Genomic DNA, 14,484 nt, shown 5'->3' with positions numbered 1-14,484 from the left:
ATGAACAGATTTATTTTATGAGCATTGTCCTCTTGAAAAGATTTATACAGAGTAAAAAGATATCTATTCAATCAGTATCAAAATAAACAAGTTCGAGATAGGATAAAACTAAATACTTTCTTTCAATTGCACTATTTTAATCAAAGTTCGAGAATAATTTAACTTCTTTTCTCTGACTGTATCTATGAATACCCGCAACTTTCTAATCTAAACTTTTCACGATAAGCGTATTATTTGCATTAATTACCAAGTAATATATCAGAACGATTATGTTCAAGAGCAAAGTGGTCTGACATTTACTGAACGAAGTGAATCAGATAGAACGCGACACTTTTTTAACGAAAAAGATTTTTTTCAACAACTTGCTAACAAAAACATCCAATTTGTATCGAAATTTCTAACCTATAATCACTTAAATCAAATGAATGCAAAGCGATAAAAAATGAAATTAAAATGCAATTAAAAAATACATCAGTTATGGTAACAATAAAACGGTTTGGAATAAATCGTATTGTCATTCAAAAACGTGATGGTAATCTGTGATAAATCGCGACAACTTCAGAGAGTGAGTTCCGAAGCGCATGACACGGAACATTCAAACTGCATCTCGGCTCTAAAACAATACTAATGCCACTTGTCCGGACGATATGATACACGCAAAATAATTATAGGCGGGGAAACCGGTAAAAAGAAAAAAGTGAAGAAAAGCAGTCGATATAGCGTGAACAGTTACTTACATTTTTTACTCTTCTCGGCAACGACGCCTCGCGACAACAAGCCGAAGAGGATGGCGATGGTTAGAAAAAGCATGGATTTTCTCGTCCCTGGTGCGTCGAGGCACCAGGGCGAGCCTCGTGACATCACGGACATATCACTTTCAACGAGACTCCATACCGGCTTCCGCGATACTTCCGCGCGTAACCACCGTGAACATAACCTTATACACTCGCGGCGAACAGGTCCGGATGATCGGCTCTCTATCGGAGCACGATCCAAATGAAGGAAACCGACGGGTACTTAAGCGAAGAAACGCGCGAAATGGGCACACACGACCGACTGGAATCTCGTCGACGAGCTACCGGCTCCGGTGCTCGTCACTCGGACGCACGTACGCTATTGACATCGGGAAATACTCGCCGGATACTCGACTCACGGTGGCGGCCAGGTTGCGACGATCACCGACGTAGGTGTTCGCGCACTCTCATGCGCGCTATCGATCCGACAAACCCCGCCAAACCCCACGTCGTCGCGTACACTCACCACCGTCCTCCACCAAGACGCCATATTTGTGTACATGCGCCTTAAGAAGCCGGAAGTGCGCTCCTTACCAAGCGATTTCTTCATCGTTCGTTCGAAAGTTCGTCGATCTTTCGATTTTCCTACAACGTTTAACCCTTCGCGTCGGAATTTCGCGACTTGTGCAATCATCGTTTCGATGTATCGATCGTGTAGCATTCGCGTGACCCGTTATCGACTTCACCGTGCAGCAGCATCTTTAAACCGTGTCATTGCTAAACGTGGATTTATTGTGTTCCCATATCGCAAGATTTTAAGTGTTTTAATGGACCCATTTGGTGCAAAGTATGCCGGAAGGAAGACAGGTTACTTCTTATTTATCACTGCTTATCTTTTATGTTTTGATTTCAACTTTTATGTCAGTTTGCGTTTTAAATCTTTCGTAGTGTGAAGTGGCGCCAGGATTTAAGAAACGTTTTTAGTATTGTGAAATAGAACGCTATCGTATTTCGACCGTTGTGAAATTGAATTTTTACGTACTACCACATAACAGGTATGATATTGTTACAGGTAGGTTATTGTTATCTGAATTAGTAGTATATGGATAGATAAATCGAAAATTTTTTATTTCATTAAATATATGACATACATATGTTTTGTGCTTTATTCTATTTTATATGAGAAAGATAGTAAAATGCGTAATAATGGTAATGGACACATATATTTTCTTCTGTGTAATAAAAATGTTCTCTAAAAGTCAGAATAACACTGAAATATTTATGTTGTCTATAAAACATGATTAAATACACGTTTCCATAAATTAGAACGAATATTCTTTTTACGAAAAAATTTTTCAGTGATCACCGTCACTCTTTGTTTTGAAAACTATAAAAATTCCAATAAAATTTGTTTAACAAAATTACAGGATACAATATAATCATAAAACTTTATTTTTTACGAAGACTTCCATAAAATTTTAAAAATAAAACGATACAGTTTTTTATTTAAATGTTATACCTTCCAAATTATACAAAATTGTAGGATATCGAAATACGAAATATCAAAATACAATTAGCGAAATTGACAAATAAACAGAGACAAATGAATAAACATTAATTTGAAAACTAACCTTATTAGAATAAGAAATGCGTTTTTAACGTCATACATTCATTTGTGTGTTTTATTCTTTGATAAAGAGCAAAATGTGAAATTTTAATACGACAAAGTTCTGTTTTCCTTTTTGGCTAATATTAGACTGCATTTATATCAAATTCTCTATGAAAAATGAGGACGAGAAAATCCGATAGCACGGGCTATTTGGTCTTTTAACCTGAATCCTTTGAACTTCTTTTTTATGACGACATTTAAAATTTAAATTTTTTACGCAAGAAGCAAAATCGATAATATTATAATATTATAACATTTTAATAAATCGAATCTATTCAGTTTTAAAGAAACGAAATACACTGTAAAAAATAAAAATACATTTAGACTTGCATTTTGAGAGTTGTATGATGAGCCAATAATATAGTAAATCTTCGTAATATTCCTAACATTAGCTGTTGGTGGATTAGATTAGTAATTACAATATCTTTACTATTATATTGGAATTTAACGTGAAAAGCTGCATAAGATGCAACGCTATACGTACATAGTTATAAACTTAAATATCGCTCATATTATATTAAATTCTTCGGATGCTCATATTAGAAAACGCATTCAATTTCTAATAATACGAGATAATATGAAAATACATACATAGCGAGTACTCGGTTATTATTCTAAACTCGAGATTCTTAACTTAAATTCAGAACTTTATTAGATACATATTTTCCTTTATTAAAACTTTAGCATAGTAACCTCCCTTTCAAACTTTACATATATTACGCTACCTACAAGCATGTATATTTTATTAAATAAATCGGAATTAAAGATACATCTAGTGCGTCAAACCAATTGTTTTAAAAATCAAGAACTAACATATCACCGTCGATATTATCTTGATACAAGAATGAAACTGGTGCGAACGATTTTCTTATGTAAGTAATTACGTCCTCTGATTGAGTTTCATTTTGCACCAGAGAATAACATTCTACATTTTATACCAAACCGCAACATGCAACCACGTGGCTTCTCGACACGTTCCATGAATCACACTTGATTTAATCCCCCTTATCGTGCAGAAGATAATCGCTTCGATATTATGATAGGGCAAAGTCAACTAATCATGATTTTATAGAAAGATTGCTTGTGCATAAGGTGCCTAAAGTAAAATATTTACTTCTAGAAGTATAATCGTCGTGAAACTGCAACAACAAATAGATGATACATATTTGGATAATCACGACTACTTAGGAAGTATAGAAATGATCAATGTATCGCTTCTCTTCATTATAATACAATTTCTATGTAGGTAGTATATATAAAACCAATAATGTAACTTCCTTTCGTTTCATCCACAGTTTTAATTAATTAGTTACAGTGGAATAGTTACATCTGACCCATTCTATACCACACGAACTTTCCATGTAAACCACGATGCATATCATCCCTTGCTTTACGTACACTGAGATGAAAACGTTTCAATGGAGAAACTTCAACGGTTTTGTCGGCCAAAGACGGTACAAGTGACACGTAATACGTTAAGTGCGGAAACATTAATTAAGTTAGCACGTATATTTAAATAAGACCAGATCCATTTCTACACGCTGGAAGAATAAAAGGAGCATGCGGTTGAATTTCACGAAACACCCGTTATATCGAATTGCAACGACAGTATCGATAACGTTATCGCTGATGCACCTTTTTATTACTGATCAAGGCCTTTTGACGTCACGCTTATGAATATTCGTCCTAAAAAGCGAATTAAAATTCAACTGTTTAGCGCAACTTCTTGCCCATCGATACAGGTCAACCTTTGACCGAAAAAGTCCCCCGGAAAAAAACGAAAATCAGCGTGTAGTCTCGAATACCCGTTTGTATCCACATGTCGGATCTACGGTGGTGATTCGTACCCCTAGACCACAAGCTGACTGTTAGAAAACGGTAAAATTGAAAAGACAATCTACCTCGCGTTATCACTCGCGCTTCGCGCCTCGCGCGCGCCATGTCAGCTTTGCATAACTCCGTGGTATCCTGGCGTATTTCATTGAAATTTCAACTGGTCTGTGTTGTAGAAAAGTGAATTTGCGTAATTGTGTTTTTATTATCAAAGCAGTAAGTAGCAGCAGGCGTGTTTTGATAGGAAATAGAAATTAAGTAGCGTAGAAACGTGGAGGAAATTATTTGTTAAGAAAATTACTTCGACTGTGAGGATGAATACAAAGGGATTGCAATACGTGTAATAACATTTCGGGCGACATTATCTAAGTTATTAATCAACGTCTGTTTGATTTACAAAACGAACTAGTGCATAGTGTTTCGTGACTAGAGAAAAAATTTTAGAAACCGGAATTCCATTACGTTATAAGATTGTAATATGATCTGATTTGGAACCAGAGAGATGTATAATTATCGTCGTAGTTATTTAGAAATTCGTTACGATATATCATTCGATTGAAAAGCTAGAATCGTTGTGCAAATTTTTTAATACAATTTTTTATTTTGTACATTAATACATAGATTAACACTAACCTTAACAGGCCCGATCAAATGACCGGTTTCAAAATTTAATTTAAAGTTACACGTTCATCGTTGTTACTTTTGCCCGTCTAACTTTACGTAAATTCTTATATTAACAAAAATTGAGAAACTGATTAATCGGATAATATAAGAATTTACATAAAGTCAGATAATATAAAAATTTACTTTAAATTAAATTTTGAAGCCGAAGACTGGGCCTGATCAGGTCTGTGTTAATCTTAAGTACATCAAATTTCGTACCATCTAATAATATTTCCATATGACTGCAAAAACTACTGGTACTACGAAAATGAAATGTAGAACCTAACGAAAATTGCAAAATAAGGATATGTGCATAAATTATATTTCTTACACAAGAGCTACTTTAGAAATAAAAAATTGATTTCTATATGTTCATTTCAGGTCTTAATATCAGAAAGCGTCATAACGACTGTGACTACCGTTTTTAATGAAACATTAATATTTATGCATACATAAAAATTCAACGCGTGCGAAATCATCTCAAATACGTGTATGCTTCATCGAGTATTAATTTTTCCTTTCGGTTAAACATTTTTAGGCTTTGCTATCGATGATACTAATGGACATATCTAACACTCACTGTTCTGAAACAATCTACACAACAATTACCTAGTCGTTTCCTTTTTTTTTTTTTTTTAAGTATACTAGTTTCAATCATGAAACTCGATGCTATCGCGTGAAAGAGTAAGTATATCTCTTTGCCATTGCAGATATACGCGAGCCAGTACGATTAGAGTTCTCCTCGTGGTAATAGTTATTAGATAAATGTCTCTAATTAATCGCATTGTTTATTATGAAAACTCACGTCACGGTGACACGATAAAATTTCGAAACACGAGAACCTTACAACCTGTTGTTCCATTGTGTATATCCACTGATATATATCACGACTCAATCAACGCATGAGTCGTTTGCTCTTATTGTTGTTCGATGTACATCACAATTTTGTGTCGCAGTGTCGTTCGTTTGTAATTTCGTAACAAAAATGTAGCGCGCGACGAAGAAATGTCACATCCGTCCGAAAAGATAAAGCGTAGTGATAGCAGAACGAAATCTGTGCAAATGTTGATGAAAGGTGTGTATTTATTGAATATGATATAAAATATGAAATAAAATATACATATAATGTAATGTATAACAACTAATAACGAGTAATCATATTTGCAAATTGGTCCATAACTAATGGTACAAGTTGGTGCAAGGCGGTTCTGCGAGAAAAAATAACATTTTTTCATGTGACATTTCCGAGAAAATCAAGTTCAAAATTTTGATTAGCTAATTCCGAATCGAACAAGAAAAATAATCAACAGGATGTTAAACTACCTGTGAAAGCAACTCGAAAATGTAAATAATATTTTTTCATATGTAAAAATGGTACAGTCGGTGTAAAATGTATTCGTACAGTAATTAATTTCAACAAAAATATTGTAGAACGTCGTCTGTCAGCGAAATTTTAGCAAATAAAAAATACGTATATATTCTTACCAAGCCGCAAAATAATTTTCATAAAAAGAAGGGGAAACCTATATTCTTTGCGGAGATATTAACAAGTATCTAACAAATGGCAAAAATATATGCGTGATTAATATTCATACAGTTATAGTATAGTAGGAAAAGAGTAAGACTCGCCTAATATCTAAGAGAGGAAATCGCTAGGTTTGATCATTTTAATACTCAATGGGGTTTCCTTTTGATTTTATTATGGCTCGAAGCTGTCGTGGTAGCGAATTTATCAAATCGAATTTATTTATCTTCTACAAGAGCCTTCTTTAAATCATTTCTTGCTGAATTATGGTGACTCTGTATCTTTTCGTTTCAGGTGGTCCCAAATATTTTCAATGATATTTACATCTGGTGGTTGTGGACGTGTTTTTAAGTGTTTGTAAACATTATACAAGTACCACACTCGCATATTAGTAGCATTATGCTTTGTATCGTTATCTTACGTCACGATAACGTTGTCTGTCAAACCCATTCTTTTTATGCACTTTGATGTAGATTATTTTTTAAAGCATCTACGTACGTTTCATCGCATAGAACGGTAACTGTACGAATACTTATTATATTTTTATTATATTCTTTTCATTTTAAAAATTCGTTAAAGTGTAACAGAACAATTCTTAACTAAACAAACATGTTGAAACATTATTTGCTTGAAAGTGGAGGCTTAGACGGAAAAATGTTATTTCGCAATTTTTATTTATTTTCGAATGTATGGCAATTTTCTCAGAAACAAAGCGTCGTATGAAAACCTTTTTATTCCATATTTTCAACTTATTTTTTCACATAGAATTACCCCGTGCCCAATTGTTCCACATGTTATGCATCATCCTGTATACGAATATATAATTAATTAAATAGAATGTAAATTGAAATATGCAATTGAGATACGATTATATCGCAAATAATATAATTACATGTCGCACGATGTTATTCACAAATACGATCATTAGCAAAATATCTCTAACGCTTGAATATTGTCTGACTAGATTTCTCCCAGTACATCGTCGTATTTCTGCCACGAGCAACTCTAAAGTTTTCACTCGTCGTATCTCACGTGAATTAAAGATGTGTCCGGTACATAGAATAGCTTGTGAAGATAAAATGTGTGTTTACAAAACAGATCTGACGATCTGAAGGGTAACTGCTGCTCACGCTCGTATCTACGAAGTTCGAATTACCACTGCTTTGACTTATTGTCGACAGGAAACTCGTATCGCGAGAGCCGGGTCATCGTGTTATCGCAAGAAAATGTACTCCCGCAAATACGAATTGATAGGTGAGTAACAGTAAAAATTAATTTCTCGCTATCGCAATATTTATTTAGGCCATATCGAAAACAAATACCGACATTCACCATTGGCTGAACTATGTTATAACTCGAGGAAAAACGTGGTATGGGTCAGTGCATGAACCGAAGAAGATTTTACGGTTGCTGGCGATCGTTGCTCGTCGAAGACGATGAAGCCTCATTCAGACGAATACGTACGAACTGTGATTGCATCGATATAAGTTTCTTTGATTAATTTTATGATGATCGGACGCGAACGCCGTTTCGTGTGTGTACTTTCGTGCCATTGAATTCGCACGTGACAACTTCTCCTTGGCCAGCGTAACGTAAATAATGAGCGTAGTTAATAATACGAACTAATCGCCGAGTGGAAAAATCGCAAGACGAAAGATGAAGATCAGTGTTTTACAATGCCTGATCAGTGCTTTTTTATGCCTGTGCACGCGTCCATGAGGAAATGTGAATTGGAAGCTCAAGATAAGGATGAATTCAAATGAATCTGATTAAATAAACAGAGATATATATATATATATATACGTATGTGCCGTTTACGTAAAACGTTAAGACAATTAATGTCTCTTTTATATGTAGAACATATCTGGATTACGTTCATTTACATAGTGCGAAATAAATAGGCGACGATAAGATTAGAATTGCAAATATAATCTGTTTCTCGATAAATCAACTGGCTGTATAAGTTACGGATAATAACCAGTGAAAAACTTCGGTTTCTCTATACTAATGTCAAACATTATATAAAATAGAAGACATGCTGAGAATTAGAGATACACTTATGTTGCTGCTTCCTTGATAGTGATAAGAAATTCTTCGTCGTTCGTACATCAGCTTAGTTATTGATCAAAGAATGCTTTTATGCAACGTTGTATAATTTAAAAAGAAAATAACGTTAACAAGTAAAGATTAATGAAAGGACAAGTCGAAATATGCAACACTATGTTACGCAAAATGCCATAAAAAACGTTAGAATTTCTAAATTGAAACATAAACTCGACCGATTATAATAAGAAACGTTTCGTCGAACACAGCTACGCGTATTCCACTCGCGACACCAATTCGCAACATCCACGCCACTGCCCTCCACTAATTCGCTGCACGTTCGATCCCTGTCGATTTACCAACCGAGTCATCGAATACTCCGTACAAAAACCCAACTATCTAACCATACGCGTGCACAAATCTCATATCGCCGGTGTCTCTGCTCTCGCGACTGAATCTAGTCATCGGTCTGCATAAATGAATCACGGGAACGAGCGAGATACCAACGAACATGCGACGTTAATCGACGCGCGGTCGCTCTAAACGCTGGCGAACGCGACGACACGAAACGAGAACCGTTGGGTTATTAAATTAGCGTCCCCATGGCGACCAGTGGTCAAGAAAATCGGTGTTTCATAGAGACAGTCGAACTGAAACGGCGCTTCGTACGGCTGTCAAAGCAACGCGTTTTAGATTACGAGATCAGAGTCGTGATCGAGGCTCGCGGCTGCGATGGCTCTAACTCGCGTATAATTCTCGCGCGGCTGGTACAGTTCGAAGTCACGAGCAACGTGGTTCAATTCGACACGATTCATGCGAAACTTGGCCATAGAACGCTCGACTTATCGATGGTTTGACGTTCCCGGTTGTACGTCGAGTGTTCGAGTCGCCGATACAGAAGCCGAGCAAGTGTACGTATAATGGCTCACTCGTTGATGGATTCTCTCGTCTAAGTTCCTAGTTCGAATCTACGCAATTTCCCTTCTCCGCGTTGCGAGCTTATGGTAGAACTTGATTTATCGAAACGAAATTTCAGTTAGTGACCCGTTAACCTAACCTCTTTATCTATTGGGTTTGTCCGCTTGGACACGAAGTTGTCTTATTTGGTTGAGAAATTACAGTGGAAAGAATCGGCGAATTATAAAACGAACTATTTGTCCTCTGACAGAGATTCGGAGAAATGGAGAATTCTACTTTATCGTTCGATTAGTGCTAGAATTATCAAGACAGTTTAAGACACGGTTTTAATCCTTGACCAACTGTTCGTCGTTCGTCGGTCCGATAACGTTTGCAATGGTAAATAGGAAAAACAAGCGAGAAACGTCGTTTCCTGTAAAGTTGCCCGATGCGAAGCGTCAAGTATAAATTGGATGGAGGAATTTGTTCTCTGATTACATCATGGAAGCTAGATAAAGCGAATAGAAATTATTGGCTGAAATTCTCTCTGTAAATGCGTCGATGAATACGCTGACCCAGACAGATAATGTACATGTGTACGTAATTCGGTGTTGATAAGACTACTGAAATAAAGGACATAACTTACTTTGAGAGAGATACGTTTGAAAGAAGATAGGAGAGTGAAGTGAAGTTCTTCATTAGTAAAACGCCATTAACATAATGTAATAATGATGTCATTTCGTAGATAGCCGCGTTTTATTCTTGAATAATATCCGAGCAAAGTACGAGATGAAAATTATATCTGAACTTACGAAAAGATGTTTCATATACGTATATCGTAGTAATTGCAGCAATAGTCGTAGTAAAGAGTCATTCTTTTTCTAAAGCAGAGAGACAGCACCTTAATAACTCGTATTACGTATGAACCTACGTATTACGTAAAAATTAAAAACCCATTGAATATCGTATAAAAGTACATTATTAAATTATTATTAAGTAACGTTATTAAAATAAGGACTGCCTAGAAAATTGGCTACGTGTTCATATGAAACGTAAATCATCGAGGAATCGCACTTCTTTTCGATAAATTTGAATTAACGTTCGATAATCTTGTCCATTCCAGATTTAATGTAACGTATCTTCGCTGTATCGTAAAGTATCGGAAAATCGGCGAAGAGAAATCCCATCAAACATAGCTCGTCTAACGATGTTTTGTCTAAAAGGAAGAAACAGTGGCGATACGAAGCTTAGAGAGATGTTGAGACAGGATGATTTTGGATGGTGGTTGAGCAACGAGGACGATCTAAAATCGCCTAGATCAACTCGTAGCAAAGATCGTCGGTCGGTGGGATCGTCGGAATCGATGTTTTCCTGCATAGATTCTGACGACAGCGAAAGTTATGTCCTTGCGCAGGAATTCAAACAAGAATGCAACGGTAATTACGAGAAAATAGAACTTACGTCGTTAATTAACGAAGATTGGGACGTGAATCTTATCGAGCTAGATGCGATTAAGAAAAAAGCGGTAAGTTGACATCATTTCACTTCTTCAGAGATGTTTTATTCCCGAGCAATTGTCGCAACTATCGTTACAAGTAATTACGCAACAAATGAACAAAGCCTCTTGATAGAATCGAGAAATTTTCATCCGACGATACAATAACTCAAAACACAGATCGTTTTCTATTATAATATCTACCCCGTGGTGTCGCGAGTGTCTATAACAGCTTCCGAGTTGGCGCTATCAGCGCTTTCTCTTGCGAACTTCGATATTTCTTTCTAAATATGTACGTTTACACGTAACCGATGACAATCCTTCTCGCGGATAACGATCAAATTTAAGCAGATCGATGTAATTGTAGGACATCGCGCCATTTCTAGCGGAAGACGAGACACGGTATTCGGACGATTCGAACCCGAAGTCGCAGGACTCGCACGGCACGTGCTACACACCGGAAAGGCTGGTCAGATCTCAGAAGTACCGAATACTAGCGCCGTCGCCCCGCTACTTGTCGATCTCTCAAATGAGAGACGTGACAAATAATCCATGGAAGACGTCTCACTACCGCCACCAGTTGGACTGTCTTATCGACTCCAACCAAGATGGTATGTATCTTGCTGTTCAGAAGAATGCGGGAGACAAGAAGAAAGAAAGAGAGAGAGAGAGAGAAAGAGTGCTCGTGCCGGTTCGACATTCGCAGAGCGTGCAACAGCGGATCGCGCAACAAACTTGTTCCAATGCGGACCCGCCATCAGCTAACTTGAATATAACCCGGCTATTGTGTCTGACCTAATAAAGTTTCGCGGTTTACCAATATGTGAAATCGGTTCGCTTCATGCTCGTTAGACGTACTTTCGTTCGAACGGCTGTGCTCTTAAACTTGTTCCGCAATGCCCTCGATCGTTTGTCAAATACGTTCGTATTCTCGATGAAACTTGGACATCCCGTGAAACGCTTCTGATTATTCCTAATAAAATATCTTTTCTGTAATCTTCCGCTCGATCGATCATTGACGTATAAATGATCGCTTATTTTCGATTTGTAAATTTTGAATAGCCTTCGTATAGTATCTGGATATGGTCGTAACGAATGAATTTTTGTACGATTATGGAGACGTTAGGGCGATTAGAATTATCTGCATTCTCGAACATTTGTCTTCGTTAGGAAAATCAAGTTAGGAAAATAATTCATTTCGTTCGCTCGATATACTAGCGCGACTCCTCGTCGGTAATTTCATGTTCGCGTAATGAGACTTATTGTCTCGAATTCTAATCTAAATATCGAGATCACTAGAGATAAATTTTCGCTGGTCGCACGTATGAAACATACGTAAAACATAACATACGTATGTAATATATGTATATAACACAAATTGCAAGAGTTAAACAGTAAGTAGATTAAATTAAAATTGGAATTCAAAGTTAATGTACGTATAAGTTAAAGTGAGTTCATGTAAATGGAATGTATATTCTATCTTAAAACATTTCGTCAGGTGGAATGCAAATGAAAACTTTTACGAATCCCAATCCGAAGGAAATAGTGGTACCGATAATTGACTTGCATCGTTGGAAAAAATATGAACGAATCTATAACGGGGACAACGGGACGATAAACGATAAAAACGAAACGAAAACGGAAGACATGTCCGATTATTCAAGCAGTCTGAACGTGTCCGATTATTCGTTCAGCAAGAGATCCAGTTGCGAGAGATTGAATGACACATGGGAGAACAGTGGCAAGATGGAGACACGCGACTCTTTTAGCGGTTGCTCTGAAACGACTCCGTTCGAAGACACTTCCGGTATCCAGAGCAACGATTCGAGCTCCAATACCCACACCTCGAATATGCAAAGCACTCCTCCTCTCTGTCTCAGTGACGAGTTGGCAACGACGAATTACAAACTCGATACCACACAGGTTCTATTTTTTGCTATATTAAGTAGAGAAAGTTATTCAGTTGGTGAAAGTAGATACTAATTTGTTGAAAAAAGTGGACATTTTTTGGAAATATGGTAGAAATTTTTGGATCGTAACTATGCCTCTTCTCGTTTCCTAATGTTCAATTACTCGTGAACTTTGTATGAAAAGTAATTTTCTAAAAGAAGAATGGGAAAATACGATATTTATTAAATAATGCACTAACAAGCGTAGAAAATAATTTCAAGAAGAATTGAAAGAAGAAGAAAGAAGAAGAAGTAATGTCTTTTTCTGTTAATTTCCTATCAAACGAAAGATGTATATCACTAACATGTATATGTTGATTTTCCATAAATTTCATCTGAAAATAATTGATTTTTTGTCAATTTAAAAACTTTGATTCAGAAATTACTAGCTATAGTGAAAATTAGTTTTTCAAAAATCTAATTTGCTACTTTAATTTCTTTTCCTTATAGACTGTATCAATGAACAATTATTTTTCTCTTCTGTTTGTTCGTTTATTTATTCATTTGTTTTTTTCTTTTTTTTTTTTTTGTTTACTTTTCTACAGGGACAACGTTCTACTACCAATGAGGTGGTATCGATTCTTGAAGTACTCGACACAAATCCCGAGAAAGCTATGGTTCTTCTCGAGGAAGATAGTTTTCACGACAGCACGTCCTCACACGATCAATTGACCAGGCTGGCCTTGACCATTGAAACGGATGAGAATATGCCGGGAGTTCTCGAGAAAGAACATTTAATTCATCTTCAAAACAAAATAAGGAAACTTCAAGCTAGCAACAAAGACATTTGTCGAGACATATCTAATCTTCGAAAGAACTTTCAAGTAATTGTTTTTGAAAATATATGTCACTCGAAAATGCTTGGAAAGTACATAAGATCAAAATTGGAAGCATAAATTTTCTTGTTACTGTATTTTTCAGTGTGACGAACAGAAAATGGCAGACATCTCGTCCGATACCAGCAAACTACGACAGGACGTACATGATCTGCGATATCTCGACGACCTTCTGAATCTCTTACGGGGAGAATTGGAAAGGATCTCGAAAAGAAATTGGCCATTTGTTATAGGACGTATAGGACATCATACGGAGGAAATGAATCTCATCGTGTGAACGATACAAATTACTTCCATTATATCGTTGATTTAACGGAAGATTTTACAAGAACTTTTGTAAAATTGCGAGATAATAGCTCGATACTTAGAGACACGGCTGAATATTTTTAGAAGACACAAGCACGCTAAGAGCGTTTCACTGCCATTGTTACTGTTATTCACAACGACGTGAACTTACAACATAGATTTATATAATAAATTCGTAGTCTCTCTCTCTCTCTTTCTCTCTCTCTCTCTTTCTCTCTCTCTCTCTCTTTCTCTCTCTCTCTCTCTTTCTCTCTCTCTCTCTCTTTCTCTCTCTCTCTCTTTCTCTCTCTCTCTCTTTCTCTCTCTCTCTCTTTCTCTCTCTCTCTCTTTCTCTCTCTCTCTCTTTCTCTCTCTCTCTCTCTTTCTCTCTCTCTCTCTCTTTCTCTCTCTCTATAATTGGTTGTCCGTCTACAAGAGAAATTATTCTATAACGTTGTCATCGAAATAAAATAATCGTAATACGAGTGCACGAGATTTGAATCGCGCGCGCAAATAGAAATTAGGGAATAGAATTTCATACTCGTATATTACTTA

The 14,484-nt window shown here is 36.3% G+C and overlaps 2 protein-coding genes across 8 annotated transcripts in view; one reads left to right on the top strand and one right to left on the bottom strand.

Moving 5' to 3' along the window:
* Nucleotides 1-1,129, bottom strand: part of LOC117155984 (lost and found) — a 243,521-nt gene extending 242,392 nt beyond the window's left edge. Inside the window, exon 1 of the mRNA XM_076620001.1 lies at nt 738-1,129. Coding sequence (XP_076476116.1) covers nt 738-870 — 133 coding nt within the window. The 5' untranslated portion in view covers nt 871-1,129. The remainder of the gene's footprint in view (nt 1-737) is intronic.
* Nucleotides 1,130-1,685: 556 nt separating this feature from the next.
* Nucleotides 1,686-14,195, top strand: LOC117155978 (uncharacterized). 7 transcript variants are annotated; one of them, XM_076620144.1, is made up of 8 exons: nt 4,323-5,974; nt 6,719-6,940; nt 7,389-7,678; nt 10,488-10,889; nt 11,227-11,470; nt 12,358-12,782; nt 13,354-13,632; nt 13,730-14,195. In XM_076620144.1, the coding sequence occupies exons 4-8, from the start codon at nt 10,572-10,574 to the stop codon at nt 13,919-13,921; spliced, it is 1,458 nt and encodes a 485-aa protein (XP_076476259.1). In that variant the 5' UTR covers nt 4,323-5,974; nt 6,719-6,940; nt 7,389-7,678; nt 10,488-10,571; the 3' UTR covers nt 13,922-14,195. The 7 variants fall into 7 exon arrangements, with proteins under 7 accessions (XP_076476263.1, XP_076476259.1, XP_076476262.1 ...); XM_076620147.1 differs by having other exon boundaries at nt 6,719-7,505; nt 7,606-7,678; XM_076620145.1 differs by lacking the exon at nt 6,719-6,940.
* Nucleotides 14,196-14,484: the final 289 nt, after the last annotated feature.

Source organism: Bombus vancouverensis, chromosome 7 (assembly GCF_051014615.1).
Source record: "Bombus vancouverensis nearcticus chromosome 7, iyBomVanc1_principal, whole genome shotgun sequence".
Taxonomy (NCBI): domain Eukaryota; kingdom Metazoa; phylum Arthropoda; class Insecta; order Hymenoptera; family Apidae; genus Bombus; species Bombus vancouverensis.
Note: the sequence above shows the minus strand (reverse complement) of the source record. Positions and strands in the feature narration are given on the sequence as shown.